At 48.8% G+C, this 19,551-nt stretch overlaps 1 protein-coding gene across 1 annotated transcript in view; it reads right to left on the reverse strand.

Moving 5' to 3' along the window:
• ttn.1 (titin, tandem duplicate 1) overlaps window positions 1-19,551 on the reverse strand; it is a 149,774-nt gene that overhangs the window by 60,460 nt on the left and 69,763 nt on the right. The window contains 51 exon segments of the mRNA XM_053439232.1: window positions 40-342; window positions 436-717; window positions 828-978; window positions 1,311-1,459; window positions 1,541-1,855; window positions 2,097-2,396; window positions 2,509-2,805; window positions 3,121-3,272; window positions 3,411-3,576; window positions 3,662-3,809; window positions 3,895-4,046; window positions 4,145-4,274; window positions 4,350-4,531; window positions 4,831-5,136; window positions 5,243-5,672; window positions 5,926-6,116; window positions 6,209-6,338; window positions 6,419-6,600; window positions 6,689-6,988; window positions 7,082-7,375; window positions 7,530-7,814; window positions 7,926-8,103; window positions 8,232-8,350; window positions 8,441-8,740; window positions 8,934-9,236; window positions 9,446-9,629; window positions 9,716-9,912; window positions 10,009-10,311; window positions 10,593-10,892; window positions 11,097-11,375; window positions 11,461-11,769; window positions 11,931-12,127; window positions 12,242-12,347; window positions 12,585-12,884; window positions 12,997-13,296; window positions 13,455-13,570; window positions 13,677-13,863; window positions 13,954-14,250; window positions 14,441-14,728; window positions 14,951-15,072; window positions 15,250-15,427; window positions 15,523-15,670; window positions 16,312-16,463; window positions 16,612-16,899; window positions 17,158-17,272; window positions 17,381-17,568; window positions 17,654-17,956; window positions 18,039-18,338; window positions 18,414-18,683; window positions 18,773-19,039; window positions 19,133-19,257. Of these exon segments, the coding sequence (XP_053295207.1) occupies window positions 40-342; window positions 436-717; window positions 828-978; window positions 1,311-1,459; window positions 1,541-1,855; window positions 2,097-2,396; window positions 2,509-2,805; window positions 3,121-3,272; window positions 3,411-3,576; window positions 3,662-3,809; window positions 3,895-4,046; window positions 4,145-4,274; window positions 4,350-4,531; window positions 4,831-5,136; window positions 5,243-5,672; window positions 5,926-6,116; window positions 6,209-6,338; window positions 6,419-6,600; window positions 6,689-6,988; window positions 7,082-7,375; window positions 7,530-7,814; window positions 7,926-8,103; window positions 8,232-8,350; window positions 8,441-8,740; window positions 8,934-9,236; window positions 9,446-9,629; window positions 9,716-9,912; window positions 10,009-10,311; window positions 10,593-10,892; window positions 11,097-11,375; window positions 11,461-11,769; window positions 11,931-12,127; window positions 12,242-12,347; window positions 12,585-12,884; window positions 12,997-13,296; window positions 13,455-13,570; window positions 13,677-13,863; window positions 13,954-14,250; window positions 14,441-14,728; window positions 14,951-15,072; window positions 15,250-15,427; window positions 15,523-15,670; window positions 16,312-16,463; window positions 16,612-16,899; window positions 17,158-17,272; window positions 17,381-17,568; window positions 17,654-17,956; window positions 18,039-18,338; window positions 18,414-18,683; window positions 18,773-19,039; window positions 19,133-19,257 (11,564 nt within the window).

Raw genomic sequence — 19,551 nt, forward strand, 5'->3', positions numbered from 1 at the left:
TTCCTATTTATTGATACTAATCTAATAAAGTAAACTCACTCATGGGTTCCTTGACCACAACCTCAGCTGCAGTCTCCACGAAGCGTCCAATGCCGATGGCGTTCTCCGCAGCCACTCTGAAGAAGTAGGCCTTTCCCTGGGTGAGGTTATGAGCCACGGCGTTCTGTCGGCTGGCGGTGTAGGAGAGCGAGGTCCAGGCCTTACGCTCAAACTCACGCTTCTCAATGATGTAGTTACTGATGGGGGAGCCACCATCGTTCTCGGGGAAGAACCAGTTGAGCTTGCAGGAATCGGTGCTCAGGTTCTCCGCAGTGAAGGGGATGCCAACAGGTCCAGGGACGTCTGAGGGACGACAACCAGGTTTAATAAAGAGAAACAGCATTTCATTGTTTCCATGTCACTAAACATTTCATTCTCAGCAAAACTGAAACTCACCCAGAACTTCCACAGTGATATTCTTTGTCTTCTCGCCTCCTGCGTTCTTGGCAGTCAGTGTATAAACGCCCAAGTGTCTCCTGGTGCAGGGTTTGATGACCAGAGATGAGCTGATGGCTGTCGTCTCCACTATAGCCTCAGGGGGCAGCGCAGCTCCATCTCTACTCCAGGTAACGTCAGGGGACGGCTGGCCAGACACGTAGGCGATGATGCGGATCACACCGCCGGCGTGGACCACCATCCTCTCCTTGACCGAAGCATCCAGGTCGACTTCTGGAGCAACTGAAGGGAAGAAATTCAACATTACAGAACATCCATTTGTTTCTCTGGTTGCTTCTCGTTGAGAGAACAAGGATTTGATTAGTGAAATAAAGTCATGACCCTCAACTCACTGGTTCTGTCGTTGACCTCGAGCAGCTCCGGGACTTCACCTGGCTCGCCATTACCGGCAGCATTGAAGGCAGTTACCCTGAAGCGGTACTGACCGCCAGTCTTCAGACCGGTGATCACCAAACGAGTGCCACGAATTTCTGTTTCCTTTGCCTGAAAAACACAAACATTCAGTTTCTTAGGTTGAGATTATTTCCTAACAACATATTAATCACATTGTTCAACCCTGAGGGAAAACAAATTCATATCAGCATCTTTGATTTATTGAGAAATGACTGATAATCAATTACTGTTGGTTATCAACAGTAATCAATAAAAACCCATAGCTCTTTGATTTACATGTTCTTCATTTATTCTGAAGAAGAATTTTTAATCTCAGATGATTTTTGTTTGAAATCAACTTGAAACTAAAGAGATGAATAAAACAGAAAATGTGACTGAGCAGAATTTACCACATGTTGATGAAATTAACTGTTTCCTCTCACCTTTACCCAGGCCTCTGTGCCCTCCTCCTTGTACTCCACCCAGTAGCCAAGGATCTTCGAGCCTCCGTCCTTCAAGGGAGGGATCCAGTTCAGGTCCACTGTGCACCTCGTCCAATCAGAAACCTTGGGGGTTGGAGGAGAGGGTGGAGCTAATGGAGAGGAAGATAGGTGGTTAACATATCACTCTGTGTTAAAAACATGAACGTATTTGATTTCAGAATGCAACTTACAGATGGGGTCTCTGGCAAAGATGGGGTCTGTGGGGGGGCTGGTGAGTCCCGGTCCAGCAGCATTGATGGCAGAGACTCTAAACAGGTACTGGGAGCCCTCGATAAGTCCGCTCACCACGAAGGACTCGCCCAGGCTCATGGGACGGATGGGGTCGCGGGTAACGCGAGTCCAGCGTTTGCCTGTGGTCTCTTTACGCTCCAGCCAGTAGCCAATGATGGGGGTGCCACCGTCGTCCTCTGGCTCCTCCCAGTTCACCGTCATGGAGTCCATGGTGACGCTGGTGACCGTGGGCTTCTCACACTGACCAGGGGCGGCTGCAGGACAGGAAGTACCAGAGGTTAGAGGATGAAGATATTTTTGTTCTGGTCAGAGTCATGTGACCCATCTTGTCCGACATCATTTCTGTTTGTTTATCTACCATCACTTTTAAATAAATAGATCAAATATACTTCATCACAAGACACTAGAACTCATCATATGACTGTTTTAAACGGTTTTATCATCGAATAAACCGACTGAGCTCAGTTTGAGAGAATGTGCGACAGCTCAACTCACTGTAGAGGTTCCGGGCGACCTCAGGCTCACTGTCCAGTGGCTCTCCGACGCCATATTTGTTTTGGGCCATGATCCGGAACACGTATTCGTGTCCCTCCATCAGGCTCTCCACCGTCCAGATCCGGTCTTTGGGTTCGCTGGTGACAGGCACCCAGTTGGTCCTGCACGCCACCCGCTTCCAGATGACATAGTTTGTGACCTTGGAGCCTCCATCGTCCTTTGGTGGCAGCCAGGAGAGCGTGATCCTCTCTGCTCCGATCTCCTCAAACTTAATGGGAGCAGAGGGAGGACCTGGTCGACCTGGAGAACCAACACAAGTCAGAGACTATCCAAACCTGAGGTGACCTATCTGGATGACTCATGGGAGTATAATTCATTATGAATCGGTTCGGTCTGATCTTTTTGTTCCTACCGAGCACGTTGAGCCTCATTTCCTTGGACGCCTTGCCGAGGCTGTTGGACGCCACCAGCGTGTACAGGCCGGTGTCGGGGCGCTTGCCCTGCTGGATGAGCAGCGTGCAGCTTTCGTCTGACACAATTTTGTTGATGTGCTCGTCGTACTGAACCTCCACCTTGGCGTCGGACTTGTGGGGGGGAGCTTTGTACCAGGTGAGTGTGGGGAACGGACAGCCGTGGATCTTGGCCACGATGCTGATGTCGCTGCCCTGCTCGCTCTCCATGAACTCCTTCAGCTCTATGGACGGAGCGCCTGAGGACGAAGGATGTCAGGTTATGTTTCTGATTGAAATATTTGTGTCGGTTTAAAGTGAAGATCTGAGATGATAAAAGCCTGAATTTACTATAAAGATAAGATAATTCATATCGAATGAAATTCAACTTAAACTGTGAAAATCGATAATTTATAAACTGATTTAAATTAAAAGGTCATTCCATCATTTTGACTTTACACTTTAAATAGTTAAACATTAAACACAAATTTGTGATACAGGTGAAAATATCCCAACATTTTGGATTCTAGATTTCCCATCATGCACCTCTCAAGTGCCTGTGTGGATGAACTTACAGGTCTGGTCCTGGATGACGATGGGTCCTACGGTGGACGAGGGTCGACTCGCTCCAGCCTCATTGTGCGCCAACACTCTGAACTCATACTCGTCTCCTTCTGTCAGGTCCTCCACCTTGAAGGTGGTGGTGTCCACGTCTCTCCTGTTACACCTGCAGCAAAGTAACACCATCTCTTAAAAACTAGATCTGACTGAAAACGTCTCAGCTTCACACTTTAATTGTGATTTCACTCAGGTTTATATCATCGACACAAATCTGAAACCAAATAAATCTGTCCAGCCCAGTTACCTCCTCCACGACTCCTTCTCGGCGCGACTGGCCTCCCAGCAGAGGAGATCCACGCTGTAGTGGGTCACAGGTAAACCGCCGTCATTCTTCGGAGCCTTCCAGGTCAGAGTCACTGTGCCCTTCCTCACGTTCTGGATCTTCAGCCTGGTTGGAGGATCAGGTGGATCTGCACACACATGGAAACAGGTGACGTCATGATGAACTATCGGAAGATTTTCTCCAACGTCATATTTAAGCGAAAGGAAACATACGGATGGGATCTCGGGCTTTGGTTATCTCGAGGGTCTCGACAAATGGACTGAAGCCGAAGCGGTTCTCAGCTCGGATGCGGAACAGGTAGTCCTTCCCGTCCACCAGGTCTGGAACCACCAGAGACTGAGCAGCACAGGCCGGGTTCACCTGAAACAACAACACCAGTCTCACACATTAACTGTCAGTAAGCGCACAGCTCAGAGTTCACTGTACTGCAGGTGTGGAGTCACACCTTGGTCCAGGCTTTGCCCGTCACCGTCTTCTTCTCGATGAAGTAGCTCTTCACTCTGTCTCCTCCATCACACTCAGGAGCTTTCCAGGTGAGTCGGCAGGTTCCTCTCGTCACGTCGCTCACCTTCAGCTCTCTGGGGGGTCCGGGCAGGTCTGTGGATCCATGACACAAGAGAAAAGCAGACTCAGTAGATTCATTTGTTTTAGTGTCACAGTCATTTCACTCTTTGAATCTTCGAATCTTTACGTACCGAGCACGTTGACTCTGACCTTCACCACCTTGTGACCAGCCGCACTCTCAGCGTTGATAATGAATCGGCCACTGTGATTCAGTTTGATCTCTGGGATAACAATCACTGAGGTTGTGTCGGTGGAGTAGATCTGAGGACAAAGCAGCATGATGTTAGAAATGATCTTAAATAACCTTTATGTAATGTATGATTCTCAGAGTCTGACCTCTGAGTCCACGGGAAGCGTGTGTATGTCGTTCTTCTTCTCAGTCTCTGCGGTTCCATCGAAGGTCCAGGTGACTTTGGGAACGGGCCGTCCGGAGATGGTGGCAGGAATCTTGATGGCTGTTCCTGCTCTGCAGTTCATCAGGTCGTGAGCGCTCAGATCCAGAGACACAGTCGGCTCGACTGCAGAACAAACAGCTGGTTTTAATCCCACGTGATCTCATGTTTATTCACGTGAAGTTCATCTTTCAGCTCAAAGCTTCGTGTGAATCTGTAAAACATCTTATAATGTTTCTACAGAGTGAATCAGAACCAGATGACGGGTTGGTGTTTGTGATCAGCATAAACTTTGGTTTGAGAGTAACTACTGTTCTCTACAGATAAAATATCAGTGACACGTTAACTGAATATTAATATAGTATATATATAAATATATAATATCAACAGGTCAGTTCCCGCAGTGTGAACCGTGTGACTCTTACTCAGGATGTCCTGAACCAGGATGTCAGCCAGCCTCGCAGGCTCGGAGTTGCCGGCGGAGTTCACAGCATAAATCCTGAACTTGCACTTTTTGCCCTCCTTCAGGTCGGGCACGGTAATCTCGGTGGACGGGTGCAGCTTGTCTTTGGGGTTCACCCTCCTCCAATCAGGAGAGCCCTCCTCGTGGACCTCGATGATGTAACCCTTGATGGGGCTGCCACCATCTTTGTCTGGCGGAGACCAGCTGAGAGTGATGCTGCTCTTGGTCTTGTCTTTAACCTCGGGGGTTCCAGGTGAGCCGGGAGGGTCTAGAGAAAAGGGTCAAAGGTCAGATTACTGACTGTCAATCACATGATCCAATTCTTTAATAACTTTATAGCATCAAACTGTTGGTGTATGAATGTGAGCGCTCACTGCACGGATCCACGGTGAAGCGGCACTCCGTGGCCTCGCTGGGGGGGCCGACTCCGGCTGCGTTGCAGGCTGCGATCTTGAACATGTACTCGGTTCCTTCGATGAGTCGGAGCACAGTGTACTGGAGACCCTTCACTGCCGGTTTGGTGACGGGAGCTCGGTTGACACGACCCCAGTACACGGCGCCGCGCTCCCTCTTCTCCAGCCAGTAGCCCTGGATGGTCGAGCCACCGTTGTCCAGAGGAGGGTCCCATGCCACAGTCATGGTGGTCGCTGTGGCAGCGATGATCTTGGGGTTACGTGGCGGGCCCGGCAGGCCGAAGGGATCCCTCAGCTGCACTTTCTCTGATTCGCAGCCGTCACTGACGCCGTACTTGTTCTCTGCCTTGATCATGAACTGGTAGGCCCCGTTCAGGTCCAGCTTGTGAACCTGAGGATGTGATGAAAGATTTTTAACATTAGGAGACAAAGGAATGAGTTTAAAACTATTTATATTCACTTCTACCCAAGTAAATATTTATTTGTTAATAATTCAAACTTGTTCATATGAAAAAGTGAAATCTAAGAATGAAAACATGAAAGCTTAATGTTAACTTAATGTCGTCCCAGTTTCTCTTTCACTGTTTGAATGAAGACTCGTGTTTGACTTGTTCAACGAGGTCGTGGAGGAGAGAGAGGCTCACCCCGTATCTCCTGTCAATCAGGTGGATGGTGAGAACATCGTAGTCAGACTTCTTCTTGCTGGCGTCTCTGCTCTCCAAGATGTAGTTTGTGATCTCGCTGCCACCGTTGTCTTCGGGGGCGTCCCAGGTCAGGTAGCACGAGTCCGCCTTGATGTCCGAGACCACGAGGTTCTTTGGAGGAAGAGGTCGGTCTGAAAACGCAGGTTTGGGTTAATGTGATGTTGAAAACGACTCTCAGACATTAAAATGTTCATCCTCAAAGTTCCTCATGTTTCCCTCTTACCAAGGATCTCGACTCTGATGACTTGCTGAGCTTTGCCGAAGCAGTTCTCAGCCACCAGCTTGTAGTTGCCCTTGTCCTGCCTGAGGGTTTCTGGGATGGCTATCTTTGTTGTAAGAGTTGTTCTGTTGACCTGAAGATTTAAAAAATGTTGCAGCTGAGCAAATAATAATGACATAAACATTTCTGATTGTTTAACTGTCCCCTTCTCACCTCCTCAGTTTCTATTGTCATCTTCTCGCCTTCCGGCTTCTCAATCACCACGTCCTCCTTCATCCAGTGGAAGGTTGGAAGAGGAAGTCCCTTCACCTCAGCTGGGATGTCGATGGCGGAACCTTTCTTCACGATGATTGAGTTCCTCTTGAAGAACTTCAGGATCGTAATCACAGGAGCAACTGTGGACGACAAGTATTTGTTCAATTTGATCTTTTGTTTCTCTGTAAAAAAAAGTTAACATGAGGATATTAAGAGGAAGCTTCGTACTTTCATCATCCTGGATCTTCACTGCGATTGGTTTGGAAGGATCTCCGTCCCCAACCTCGTTCACGGCTTTGACGCGGAACTGGTAATCCTGGTTCTCTGACAGGTTCTCCAGGGTTCCGCAGCACTCTGTGAAGATCTTGCGGTTGGCCACTTCAAACTCTGTTCCATCGGACCTCATCTTCTCCACATAGTAGCCTGCGATGGGGCTGCCGCCGTCAGTGCGAGGTGGCTCCCAGGCCAGAGTAATGGTGCTATTGCTTCTGTCGGTGTAGTGCAGCTTCTCTGGGGCAGACGGAGTTCCTGAAACAGTTTCAGAGAGTTTGGTCAAACTGGACAATCCTTTCAACAGGTCACCAGTATTCTGTCACACCACAGTCTGTAAAAATGCTTCACCTTTAGCATCCTCAGCCAGGATTGGTCCCAGGTCAGCAGGAGCTCCATCACCATACTTGTTCCTGGCGATGACCCTGAAGTCGTATTCCTCACCGGCCAGCAGGCCCTGGACATCACACTTACAGGAAGCTATCTCAATGGGTTGGCGGTAGAGTTTCATCTTGGCATCTTTCCTCAGCACCTCATAGCCGACAATGTCGCTGCCACCGTTGTCCAAGGGGTCGGACCAGGTGAGGGTGATGTTCTTTTTGGTTACAGTCACCGCCTTCAGGTCGACCACAGGTCCAGGAACATCTACAGAAACACGAGGTGTTTTAGAGTTCCTCTACTATGATGAAGCGTTACCTGGTTAGTTCATTTCAGTTGATTCTCATTCGTATGATCAGCGTTCAGAGTATTTCACAGGTGTGAACAGATGAATGCTGGTGTGTGTTTCTGTGACACTGACCCATGACCTCTACTCTGGTCTCAGCCGTCTTGGATCCACTGCTGTTGGTTCCAGAGACCTGGTACTTTCCGTGATCAGCCCTGACGGTCTTCTTGATGAACAAAGTGCTGTTCTTTCCCTCTGTCTCCACAATCATCCTTCCTTTGTCAATTTCGCCCTCGTCCTTGGCCCACTTGACGTCTGGCTGGGGTCGACCAGTCACCACAGCCGGCAGCCTCAGAGACTCGCCCGCCTTGATGAAGACGCCGTTCTTCACAGAGTCATCAAAGTCGACAACGGGAGGAACTGCAAGACAAAGGCAGCGACAGGTTTAAAAAACATTCTACCTTTCTTAAGACCTTAAAACATTCCACCTGAATGACCACCTCCTATTTGGTTATTATGTCCCAATCTCACCTTGAGGCTCAATGACGGTGACAGGTTCGGTAACGCCGGGAGCTCCGGGACCAGCGTCGTTGATGGCGATGACTCGGATGTAATAATCCGCTCCCTCGGTCAGGCCGGTCACTGTGTACTTCAGCTCCTTACACCTGAACTCTGTGCTGCGACTCCAATCCTTCTCTCCCGCCAAAACCTGGGACCAGAAAGGTTCAATTCAGATGTTGACATCAAATCCTTAAGATTTATTTTTCTCCATAAGACACTGAAGAGATCAACGCTTTCTGCAAATGTGAGCTGAGATTCGTGACTAAGTTTCTGCACCTTTTCCAAGTGGTACCCTAGGATGTCTCCTCCGCCGTTGTACAGCGGCGGCTTCCACGCCACCATGACGGAATTCTTCCCAGTGTCTACGATCCATGGCGTGGGGGGACCAGGAGGCACTGAGGGGGGGCAGAGACATTAACTCAGCGTTCTTCACATGATAACAAAAATATTCGTCGTTTTTCAAACGTGGCATGATAAACACGTACGGATGGCGTCCATGGTGAGGGTTCGTTCTGTGGGCTCACTGAAGGGCCCGGGGCCGGCCAGGTTCTCGGCACACACTCTGAAGATGTAGGTGAGTCCCTCCATCAGGCCGCTGATCTTCACCTCCAGGGAGTTGAGGAGGGCGCGGTTCACTCTGGTCCAGTGTTTGCTGTTCACCTCCTTCCTCTCGATCCAGTAGCCCAGGATTGGGCTCCCATTGTCCTTCGGCTCGTGCCAGGATATGTGGGCGGAGCTTGCCCTGACCTCGTGGACTCGTGGCGTGTTGGGAGCATCGGGAGCGTCTGAGGGGGAGGACACAACGTGAGGGGGGGGGATTCAAAAAGACTCTTTTTTTCTTATGACTTTGAAAATTGAACTTTTTTAAAACATACAATTTTAGTTTTTCTTTTATCAAAAGCTGCTGGATTCTAGTAAAAAATAAAAAAGATCATATATATTTGAAGTGAGCTTTCTGATGTAGTTGCTTTAACTTACCGAACTGGTTCTTGGCGACCAGCGGCTCGGAGGTGCACGGCGGCCCGCAGCCGAACTTGTTCTCAGCAGTGACTCTGAAGATGTACTCCTTCCCTTCGATGAGTTTGGTGATGGGAAAGCTGGTTCCCTTCAGAGTGGAGGTGACGGTGATCCAGTCGCTCTGATCGTTCCTGTTGTCCTTCTTCTCCAGGATGTAGTTCAGGATCTCGCTACCACCGTCATCTTCAGGCTCCTCCCAGTTACAGATGACTGACGTGTTTCGGATGTCATCGAAGGTGAAGTTTATCGGAGCGCCGGGTTTGTCTGCGTCAGGTCAACATAAAGAAAGTTTAGATTCTGATCTTCAATTCCATTCGATTTTTACAAATCACCATTCTGTATGTGGATTTATATATAAACTGTAAAAGCCACTTGTTCCCGTTAAAGATTAAAATATTTGAACATAAGAGACTCATCTGTATGTTTTAAAAAAATATATTTATAATATATAAATAAACAAACTTCCATCTTACCGAGGACGTTGACAATGCAGGTTGCCGTGGCGACGCCATGAGTGTTCTCCACCTTGATGGTGAAGGTTCCGTGGTCGACTCTGGTGGCCTCGCGGATCATCAGGGCGGTCTGACCCTTCTGGGTCTGATCCAGACCCAGACGCTCCCGCATCGGAGACACAAACACCTGCTCTGGTTCTGGGACCTGAAGGGACCAAAGTCCACGTTAGAAATCTTAAATCTTAAATACTTGTTGACTCTCGTGACTTATGTCTCCGTTAAGACTCTGACCTTGCCCTTGGTCTTCTTCTTCTTCACCACAGGAACGATCTTTTTGGTTGGCTCTTTGGTGACGTCCTCGTCGTTCCTCAACCAGGTGACTTTAGGATACGGGGAACCGGAGATGAAGGCGTCGATACGGATCTCCTCGTTCCTCTTGATGCACAAACCTGACTGTACACGGGGGTGGAGGGTGACCTTTGGTTTTTCTGGAAATAAAACAAGAGTTTAAAATTAAAATAATGAAAAAATAAATAATGTTTGGACCTAAAAACCCTTTTAGATTTCTTTGTAGTTTCTCGTACCGATGGGATCTGCGGCCTTGGCGAGCTGCGAGCTGCGTGACGGCTCGCTGACTCCAGCGGCGTTCTCGGCTCGGACTCTGAACTGATACTCCATATCCTCCGTCAGGTCTTTCACCACAAACTTCAGACCGGGGACCAGGCTCGGGCTGACTCGCTCGAAGCGCTCGCCATCCTTCTCCATCTTCTCCACGATGTAGCCCTGGATGGGACAGCCGCCGTCAGAGTCCGGCGCCTTCCACGTGACGGTGATGGACTTGGACGTTGGGTCATGAGCCTCCACCTGGATTGGCGGATCTGGTTTCTCTGTGGAATTGACATTAGACAGAAAATAAATATCTGAACTAATCTACTACAATCACACTTTGTAACGGTGCAATTACTTTGTTTAATTTTGTATCTGTTTAACTTTTAATTTCTGAAAACGTATCTCTCGTGTGACAACAAAAAACTTTAGTATTAGTTGATAATAATTAGACAAGAGTCCAAATTAAAATTGTACTTGAGATAAAAGCTAATATCAGGATGCTAACATGGTCTGGATTACATCACCGATCACTGGTCTTGCGTTCTTCATCTGAACTTACGTTTGATTTCCTCGGTGATGACTGGGTTGCGTAGCTCCAGATATTCTCCAGCTCCGACCTTGTTGACCGCCTTCACTCTGAAGTAGTACTCACAGTTGATGAACAGGTCTTTGACTGAGCACGTCAGGACGTTCTCTCCTGACGTCACAGGCATGTAGGTCTTCTTGGAGGCCTCACGGCGCTCCAGGCTGTAGCTGATGACGGGCGTGCCGCCATCGTCCTCCGGGGCTTCCCAGCTGATCTTGCAGGAGTTCTTAGTGGCGTCGCTGGACGTGATGTCTTTACACTTACCGGGGAGTCCTGCGATTCAGCAAACAAGTTAAAGGACGAATCCTCAATAATGAACACATTTTTACAAACTTGAATTTATTTCTACAACCGATCTGAAAACTTGAAAAAGTGTTTAGATTTTTTTATTAGTTAATTATTAACTATACAAGTTCAAGGCACGTGGAGAGATGTATGTCATAGTTTTGCAGCACTTTCATAATTAGGACAACCTACCGATGACTTTGACATTGGCGGTTCCGGTTGCAGTTCCAAGGCTGTTCTCTAGCGTGATGGAATAAGCAGCAGCATCAGCACGCGTGCACTTGAGCAGCTCCAGGTGAGCGCTGTTCATCTCGACTGTCATGGAGAGACGGTCGTCGGCCTTACACTCCACCGTGTCCTTCTGCCACGTCATCTTGGGGGTTGGGATCGCCCTGTAGGGGATGTTCAGGTGCAGCTTCTCAGCCTCAACCACAACCACGTCCTGAGCCGCTAAATCCATGGTTGGAGCACCTTGAGATGAGGGGACAGGATTATTGTTCAAGGTTCATTTTCAGAGTTCCATTTTTCCATTTCAATAAACAGAGAAGACACTTACAGTCTGGATCTTTGGTAGAGACCTTGTCGGAGATCTCAGATGGATCACTAGTACCAATAGAGTTGATGGCACGAACTCTGATGACGTACTTCTTCTCGGGTTTGATTCCATCGTCAATCCTGAACTTGAGCTCTTTGATTGGTCTGTTGTTGACTCGGAGCCACTTCAGCTCCGGACGAGCCTCCGCCACCTCCACGTGGTAGCCAGTAATCGGGCAGCCGCCATTTTTGGTAGGAGGCTTCCAGGTGACGTTGATGTGCTCCCTGCTGGCGTCAGGGACAGCGACTTCCAGAGGAGGAGACGGGACACCTGGAGGGATAAAACGTCCGTTCACACATCTGACATGTTTTCTGTTAAATACTGATACTGGACAAGTGATTTGACCTATCAACAATCAAAAGAAAATTGCTTTCAACTAACATCTGTTTAGTCAAGGACACGAAACAAGTTCCTACAAATGAATCTCTTACTGGTTGCATCTTCGATGGTGAGAACTTCGGTGGGTTCGCTCGGATCTCCGACTCCGGCCTCGTTCTCTGCTCTGACCTGGAACTGAACCTCCGACCCTTCGTCTACATCCGTCATCTTGAACTGAGTCTGTTTGTCTGGAGTCTTGCAGGATTTCAACCAACGAGATCCCAACTTCTCTTTCTTCTCAATCACGTACCTGAGAAACAAACAGGGAAGAGGGTTTACAGGTGCTGGTCCGTGGCCTCCTCTTTAGTTCTGTTCTTCCTCCGTGTCTTATGTGAATGTGGTTTGACAGAGGTTCAAGTCTTACTTGGTTATAGGTCGTCCACCGTTGCTCTTGGGAGCTTCCCATTTCAGCTCCACGTGTCTCTTGGTGACCTCAACCACCGTCAGAGCGTAAGGAGGTCCAGGAGTGGCTGCAGAGAATATGACATACATTAACATTCTTCTCAGAACATTCAGACTTTGGCATCAGGGTTATTTAAGGTCAAATGTATTAAGGTTTGATGAGTCATAGATGAGTTGTGTTCCTGTGAATAAAACAACTTTGTAAGAACAATAAAAACGGCAAACTCAAGCTAAACTCTTTGTTCACGTTAAGGTGGAGTCACAACATGTCTCCATCATATTTACTTCCCAGACACTGAACTTACTGAACGTGTCTTTGGCGAGCACGGCGTCCTCCAGCTCACAGAATTCACTGGTCCCGATGGCGTTCTCAGCCGCGACGCGGAACACGTACAGTGATCCTTCGTTGAGAGGGCTCACGGTGTACTTCAGCTCCTTGACTGTGGTGTCCACCGCCTGCCAAGCCTTCCGCCTCACGTCCCTCTTCTCTACCACATAGTTGGTGATGGGTGAGCCTCCATCACTGCTGGGAGCCTGCCACTTCAGGGCGGCGTTGATCTTGGTGACGTTAGTCACCTCCAGCCACTGAGGAGATGAGGGAGGATCTATCGAGCAGAAAACAAGCAGTGTTGACTCTTTAATCTCTTACTGACTATCAGTGATCCTACAACCTAAACCTTTAAGACAGCTTCCCAGACGGCGATGTTCTGAACTTACAGAGTCTCTCCTTGCAGACCACCGGGTCGCTGGGCTCGCTTGGTTCGCTCTCGCCGGCTTTGTTGACAGCCTTTACTCTGAAGGAGTACTCCTGCTTCTCCATCAGACCCTGCAGCTGGTGCTCGGTCTGAGGAATGTCCTCTGCGATCCGGATCCACTCCTCACTTCCAGTCTTCTGGAACTCGATGATATAGCCTTCAATCTTGGCTCCACCATCATGCTCCGGCCGGGTCCAGGCCAGCAGGGCCGAGGTCTTGGCGATGTCCCTAATGACAGGTTTACCAGGAGCCCATGGTGGATCTGAAGAAGAGCGTGATTTTATAATCAAACAGTCCCAGTTCGGTTACTAATGATCCAACGACTACCCCCCAATCATATTGATCTCTTGATCTCCAGTTTGGTTAAATTTTTCTAGATTTTAAACTTCGGTTTTAGCAGAGTAGGTGTGAGGGACGAACCGATGGGATCTTTGATGAGGACAGGGTCTGTCTCCGCACTGGGATTCCCAGGTCCAGCCAGATTCTCAGCCAGAACACGGAAGCGGTACTTCTTCTTGGTGGGGAGTCCCTTCACCCTGTAGTCATACATGTCACAAAAATATATTCATCAATGTTTCTTCACAAGTAAAGATGTTTCACCTCCTCTTCATCATGACTCTTTTTATGGCTTCTATCACTTACCTGAAGGTCGAGTCTTTGATGGGCAGCTTGTTGCATCTGATCCACTTGTCGCTCTCAGGATCGAACTTCTCGATCCAGTATCCGGTGATGGGACTGCCGCCATCCTCATCAGGCTCAAACCAGGTCAGAGTCACGGCGTCCTTAGCGATGTCAGAGGGTGTGACTCTGGTTGGGGATCCAGGAGGATCTGAACCGGGGGGGAAATAATCATATTTGTCATTGGTTCTTTCCATTTTATTGATGATTTTTATCAACGGGTTAGATAACAGAAACTTACCGAAGGAATACTTTGCAATGATTGGCACATGCTCTGCAGGAGCACCGATTCCATACTGGTTCTCAGCGCTGACCCTGAAGATGTACTCCTTCATGGCTGTGAGCTTGCAGGCTTTGAACGTGGTGTGTTTGATGGTGGCCGACAGCTTCACCCATTCCTCTTTGTCTGTCTGACGACTCTCCACGATGTAGTTGGTGATGGCCGAGCCACCGTCATCTCTGGGGGGGTTCCAGGCCATGAGGCACGACTCGTTGGTGACCTCAGAGATATCGAAGGCCGCAGGAGGTCCAGGTTTATCTAGAGAGAAACGGACAAAATGTCCAGGTTAGAGACGCCTCTGTTTCAGAGGCAGAAACTTAATGTTCGAGCTCAGACTTTTAATTTGTTTCAATTTTGTGGTTCTTTTCTTCAGAACAACGGTTGTGTTTCACTTCTCTGCATGAGATAAAACAAAGTTCAGAGAATAAATAATGATATGAGTCTTCACCAAGGATGTTGACGTCAATGGTGGCGGTGGCACGTCCACACGTGTTGACAGCCTCGATGATGTAGGTGGCGGTGTCTCCTCTTGTCGTGTCGGCGATGGACAGTTTGGAGTGTCCTGGCTGCGTGTCGATGGCGATGCGGTTGTCGGCTCTCAGGACGTGGTCTGCCTTGGTCCACTTCACGCGGGGATCGGGTTTTCCTTTGACATCAGCGGGAAGCTCGATCTTGGCCCCGGCTCTCGTGGTCAAACCAGCGAGCAACTTCACGTCCAGCTGGATCTCTGGGGGTTCTGTTGCAGACATTACAGAAAAGAATCCATCATTTCTATTGGTCACTGAAACTCATCACTTTTACTCCTGATCTTATATTTTTTTAGTCTATCACTGCTCAGGATCCATTAAGCTCCTGATCCTGATTCGGTCAGTTTGACAAGAAGCTTCCTTCCTGTTTGTCTCTGGTGGAATCAGCTAAAGAAAGATGAAGAGTAATGAAGAAGCTCCGGAACACGCACCTCGAGCGTCCACAGCCTGGATCTCATCGGTCGCTCTGCAGGGACGACTGGCGCCAAGTTTGTTGAACGCTCGCACTCTGTAGGCGTACCAATGACCCTCAATCAGACCGCTGACCTGGAACCTGAGAGAACACAACTACACTTTTACACAACTTAAACACAACTTATACACAAATAAACACACAACAACATTACAACACAACTTCTTCACAAATATACACACAACACTTACACATAACGTATGAACAAATACAAACACAACAACACTAATTCACCAAACCGTGGATTCAAAGACCTACTTGAGTTCAGGGATGGGGTCACCGCAGGGTTCCCACTTATCGGTTCCACGCTGACACTTGTCAACAACATAACCCTTGATGTGGGAGCCGCCATCGTACTTCGGCGGCTCCCAAAACAGGAAGATGCTCTTGCCGGTCTTGTCACGCCACTTCAGGTTCTCAGGAGGATCAGGAACAGCTGCGAAAACAAAAACATGATGTTCACGAGATTCTTTATTAGAAAAGCGGAATGCAAATGTCAGATCTCATGGAGGCACATGAAGACGGACTCACTGGCAGGAGAGGAGGCGTTAACGGGCTCGTCGATGTACGCCGGTTCACCGGCGCCGCACTTGTTACAGGCGATGACACTGAACAGATACTCCTTCCCTTCAATCACGTCTGTCACCGTGTGCTCCAGGTCCAGGATGCCAGTCGCCACCTGGAAAAAACACATTTTTTAATAACAAAAATATTTTTATGATGAAGTATGACCGTGACGTGGAAAGTGTGACATCATCACAGAGAGACACTGTGACTATCACTATGTAAAGAGCCTTGAGATAATGTGTATTATGATTCTGTACTGTACAAATTAAATCAAACTGAAAGGACATCCTCATAGAGAGAAACGCTCTGTATGACATCCTCATAGAGAGAAACGCTCTGTATGACATCATCACAAAGAGAAACGCTCTGTATGACATCATCACAAAGAGAAACGCTCTGTATGACATCATCACAGAGAGAAACGCTCTGTATGACATCATCACAGAGAGAAACGCTCTGTATGACATCATCACAAATAGAAACGCTCTGTATGACATCATCACAGAGAGAAACGCTCTGTATGACATCATCACAGAGAGAAACGCTCTGTATGACATCATCACAAATAGAAACGCTCTGTATGACATCATCACAGAGAGAAACGCTCTGTATGACATCATCACAGAGAGAAACGCTCTGTATGACATCATCACAAAGAGAAACGCTCTGTATGACATCATCACAGAGAGAAACGCTCTGTATGACATCATCACAGAGAGACGCTCTGTATGACATCATCAGTGAGTGACGGACCTTGGCCCAGGTCTTGCGGGACACTTCTCTCTTCTCGATCTGATAGTGGGTCACAGGACTTCCTCCGTCATGCTCCGGCGCCTCCCACATCAGGTGGACGTGGTGACGTGTCACCTCAGCCACCTTGAAGTCCTTAGGAGCACTGGGGCATGCTGGGTAAAAAGGTGAAGGACAAATCAATTTGTTTAATTGAATAAAAACTCAAAGAGGAGATTATTGACAGTCTAACAGTAGAAGTCTACTTCCTGTATTTACTGTGACTACCTCTCAGGAAACAGTAAGTATTGAATGACTTGTTACCGATGACGTTGACCTCGATGTCTCCGGACACAGACGCCACGTCGTTCTCCAGCTGCAGAGCGTAGCTGCCTTTGTCCGGTCGGACGCTCGGCGTCACCGTCAGCTCCGTGAACGTGGGCTTGGTTACCATGGAGACGCGCTCGTCCGCCGTGGTCAGCTCTTTCTCTCCGAACGTCCACTTGGCCACGGGGGTCGGGTACCCGCTGATGGGGACTCTGATGGTGAGAGGCTGAGGGACGATGACCTCCAGGCCGTTCCTGAAGGCGCTGAGGTCAAAGGCCGGGCCGACTGTTGAGAAGAAATACATTCCAGACTCATTGAGAGAAAAGTGGGTTCAGCGTTTTGCTGCCATCAAGAGGATGGTTGCTGCGGACATGGTAATTTCGTATAACTTTACTGAATCAATAACATTCACATTTCTAACATGAGATTGAAAAGAAGGTTTGGTTGAATCAGGATTTAAACTCTTGGTCCTGGTGCTGGTTGAGACGCCATCTATAAAAACAGTTTCCATTAAACGTTTACAGATGATCGTGATTCTCCTACCATGAGGGTTGTCAGCGAGCAGCGGCCCGACCTGCTGGGCTGGATCGGAGAGGCCGGCAGCATTCTCGGCACAGACTCTGTAGAAATACTTCTGACCCGGTTTCAAACCAGACACCTGAAGAGGAAGATCGACGTTGTTATGACGTTAACCTTCACATCAGCACGTAACATTTTGTTTTTACAATTAGCATGTGAGAAGATGGTTGAGGTGGTGGTGGTGTACCCGGTAGGAAAGATCCGGACACAGTCTGGCGTTGCAGCGCAGCCACTTATCACTGCCTTCGTCACATTTCTCGATGATGTAGCCGGTGATGATGCTGCCGCCGCTGCTGGCGGGCGTCTCCCAGGTCAGACTGAGGGCTGAACTGATTTGGTCGCTGTAGTTCAGGTTCTGTGGCGGGCTCGGCCTCTCTGCAGCCACAACACAAAGCATTCAATGAAACAAGCTTTTGAGTGTTTAACAGACATCAGGTACAAACTGAACAGCTTCACTCACCGATGGGATCCATGATCTTCACGGGCTTTGTGGCAGCGCTGGGTCGGCCGATGCCGGCCTTGTTCTCTGCACGGACTCTGAAGATGTACTCTTTGTTCTCCACGACGTCGTTTAGTGCAGCTGAATGGTCGGCGGCGCTGCAGACCAGGGCCGCCTCCCACTTCACAGAGGTCCTGTCGCGCAGCTCGATCACATAGGCCGTGATCTCAGAGCCGCCATCAAACTTGGGAGGCTCCCAGGTGACGGTGGCACCGAACTTGTTCACGCTGGCGACCGTGACATTCTCTGGAGCGTCAGGAACGTCTGAGGAAACAAACATGTTAAGGATTTGATTTGGATAAACGTGTGGAGATGTGTGAAGCGGGAACCTTTGGCTGTTACTCACCGAACTTGTTCTTGGCCTGAACGGCGTCCTCGGTGGCGACAGCGGGTCCACTCCCGACTCTGTTTCTTGCACAGACTCTGAACAGGTACAGTGCTTCCTTCTGGAGGCCACTGACGCAGTACTCCAGAGCATCAGCACGATCTGTTGCCAGTGTCCAGGTCTTACGCTTCACGTCTCGTCTTTCCACGACGTAAGCAACGATCTTGCTTCCACCATCGCTCTTAGGCTCCTCCCACGCCAAACTGACCTCTCCATTAGCAGTGTCGACCACTCTCAAGTTGTTCACAGGTCCGGGGACATCTGAAAACCAACAACACAATGTAAAACAACATCCACAGAGATACAGCAGCATCATGAATCTGAGCCCAGACTCACCAATCACGTCCAGGTTGATGATCGCTTCGCCCTCGCCGTGCTTGTTTTTGATGAGCACTCTGTAGCGGCCCTGGTCCCCCTTGATGGGGCTCTTCAGACGGAACTCGGTCTTGTCAGCGGACGTGTCGATGTTCTGGACGGGCAGACTCGAGCCCTCGAAGAACCACTCAGCATCGGCACGTGGGTAAGCATCGTAGGGCACACTCATGACGAAGGGTTTACCGGCATCCGTCACCAGATTCTGGTCGGTGGTTTTGATCTTGGGAAGAGCTGCAGAGGAAACAAACATCTTGTTAATAACCCGTAATAAACTGTGTTAATAAAAAGACACCCGAGCGAGTTCCACAGTGTCCACTCACCTGCCAGCTCCAGCTTGGCCTTGGCGTCTTTGTCTTTGGCGACGATTCTGTACTCGCCCTGGTCTCGAGGTCGGATCTCACACACCTGCAGTCTGTGGACTTTACCCTCGCTGATCATCTGGTACTTGTCTCCCTGGACGATGATCATGTTGTTCCTCAACCACTTCACTTCCACTCGGTCCTTGTTCAGCTCCACCTCGAACACGATGTCCGAGCCGGGGGGTTCGAACACGTCCTGTGGCGGTCGGACGATCTCCACCGGCGTCTCTGTGGGACAGAGGAAATAAAAACCCTGTCACACATGAAGACATGAAGATTTGACCTCAGAGGTTTTTAAAAGAAGAGAATTGAAGACTTTACCTTCAACAAAGAGTCTGGCTCTGCTTCTTCTCTCGTCTAATCCACAAGCATATTCACATTCATCATCGGGTCTGCACACCTTGATGATCAGTCTGCACACGTTTCCTTCTTTCTCCATGTGATATCTGAGAAACGCAGGATCAAAATCCTTCATCTTGAAACTGAACACACATTACTAACGTGAATCTATTCTGATCTGAGCAGCAACACAAACTGGAAATAAAAAACGGTTGCCAACCCCCAAATAAAGTCTGTTTTGATGTCATCAAATAACTAAACAAAACCAAACTGATTAGAATCATGATCAGCCACCAGGGGGATTTGGCTTCCCTTTAGATACGGCATCATGTCGGCCATCTTTATTTAAAGTCTGTTGGTTTCATTTCAGAATAAAATATCTCTGCTGCTCGTCGACTATG

Source organism: Pleuronectes platessa, chromosome 14 (genome assembly GCF_947347685.1).
Source record: "Pleuronectes platessa chromosome 14, fPlePla1.1, whole genome shotgun sequence".
Classification (NCBI taxonomy): Eukaryota; Metazoa; Chordata; class Actinopteri; order Pleuronectiformes; family Pleuronectidae; genus Pleuronectes; species Pleuronectes platessa.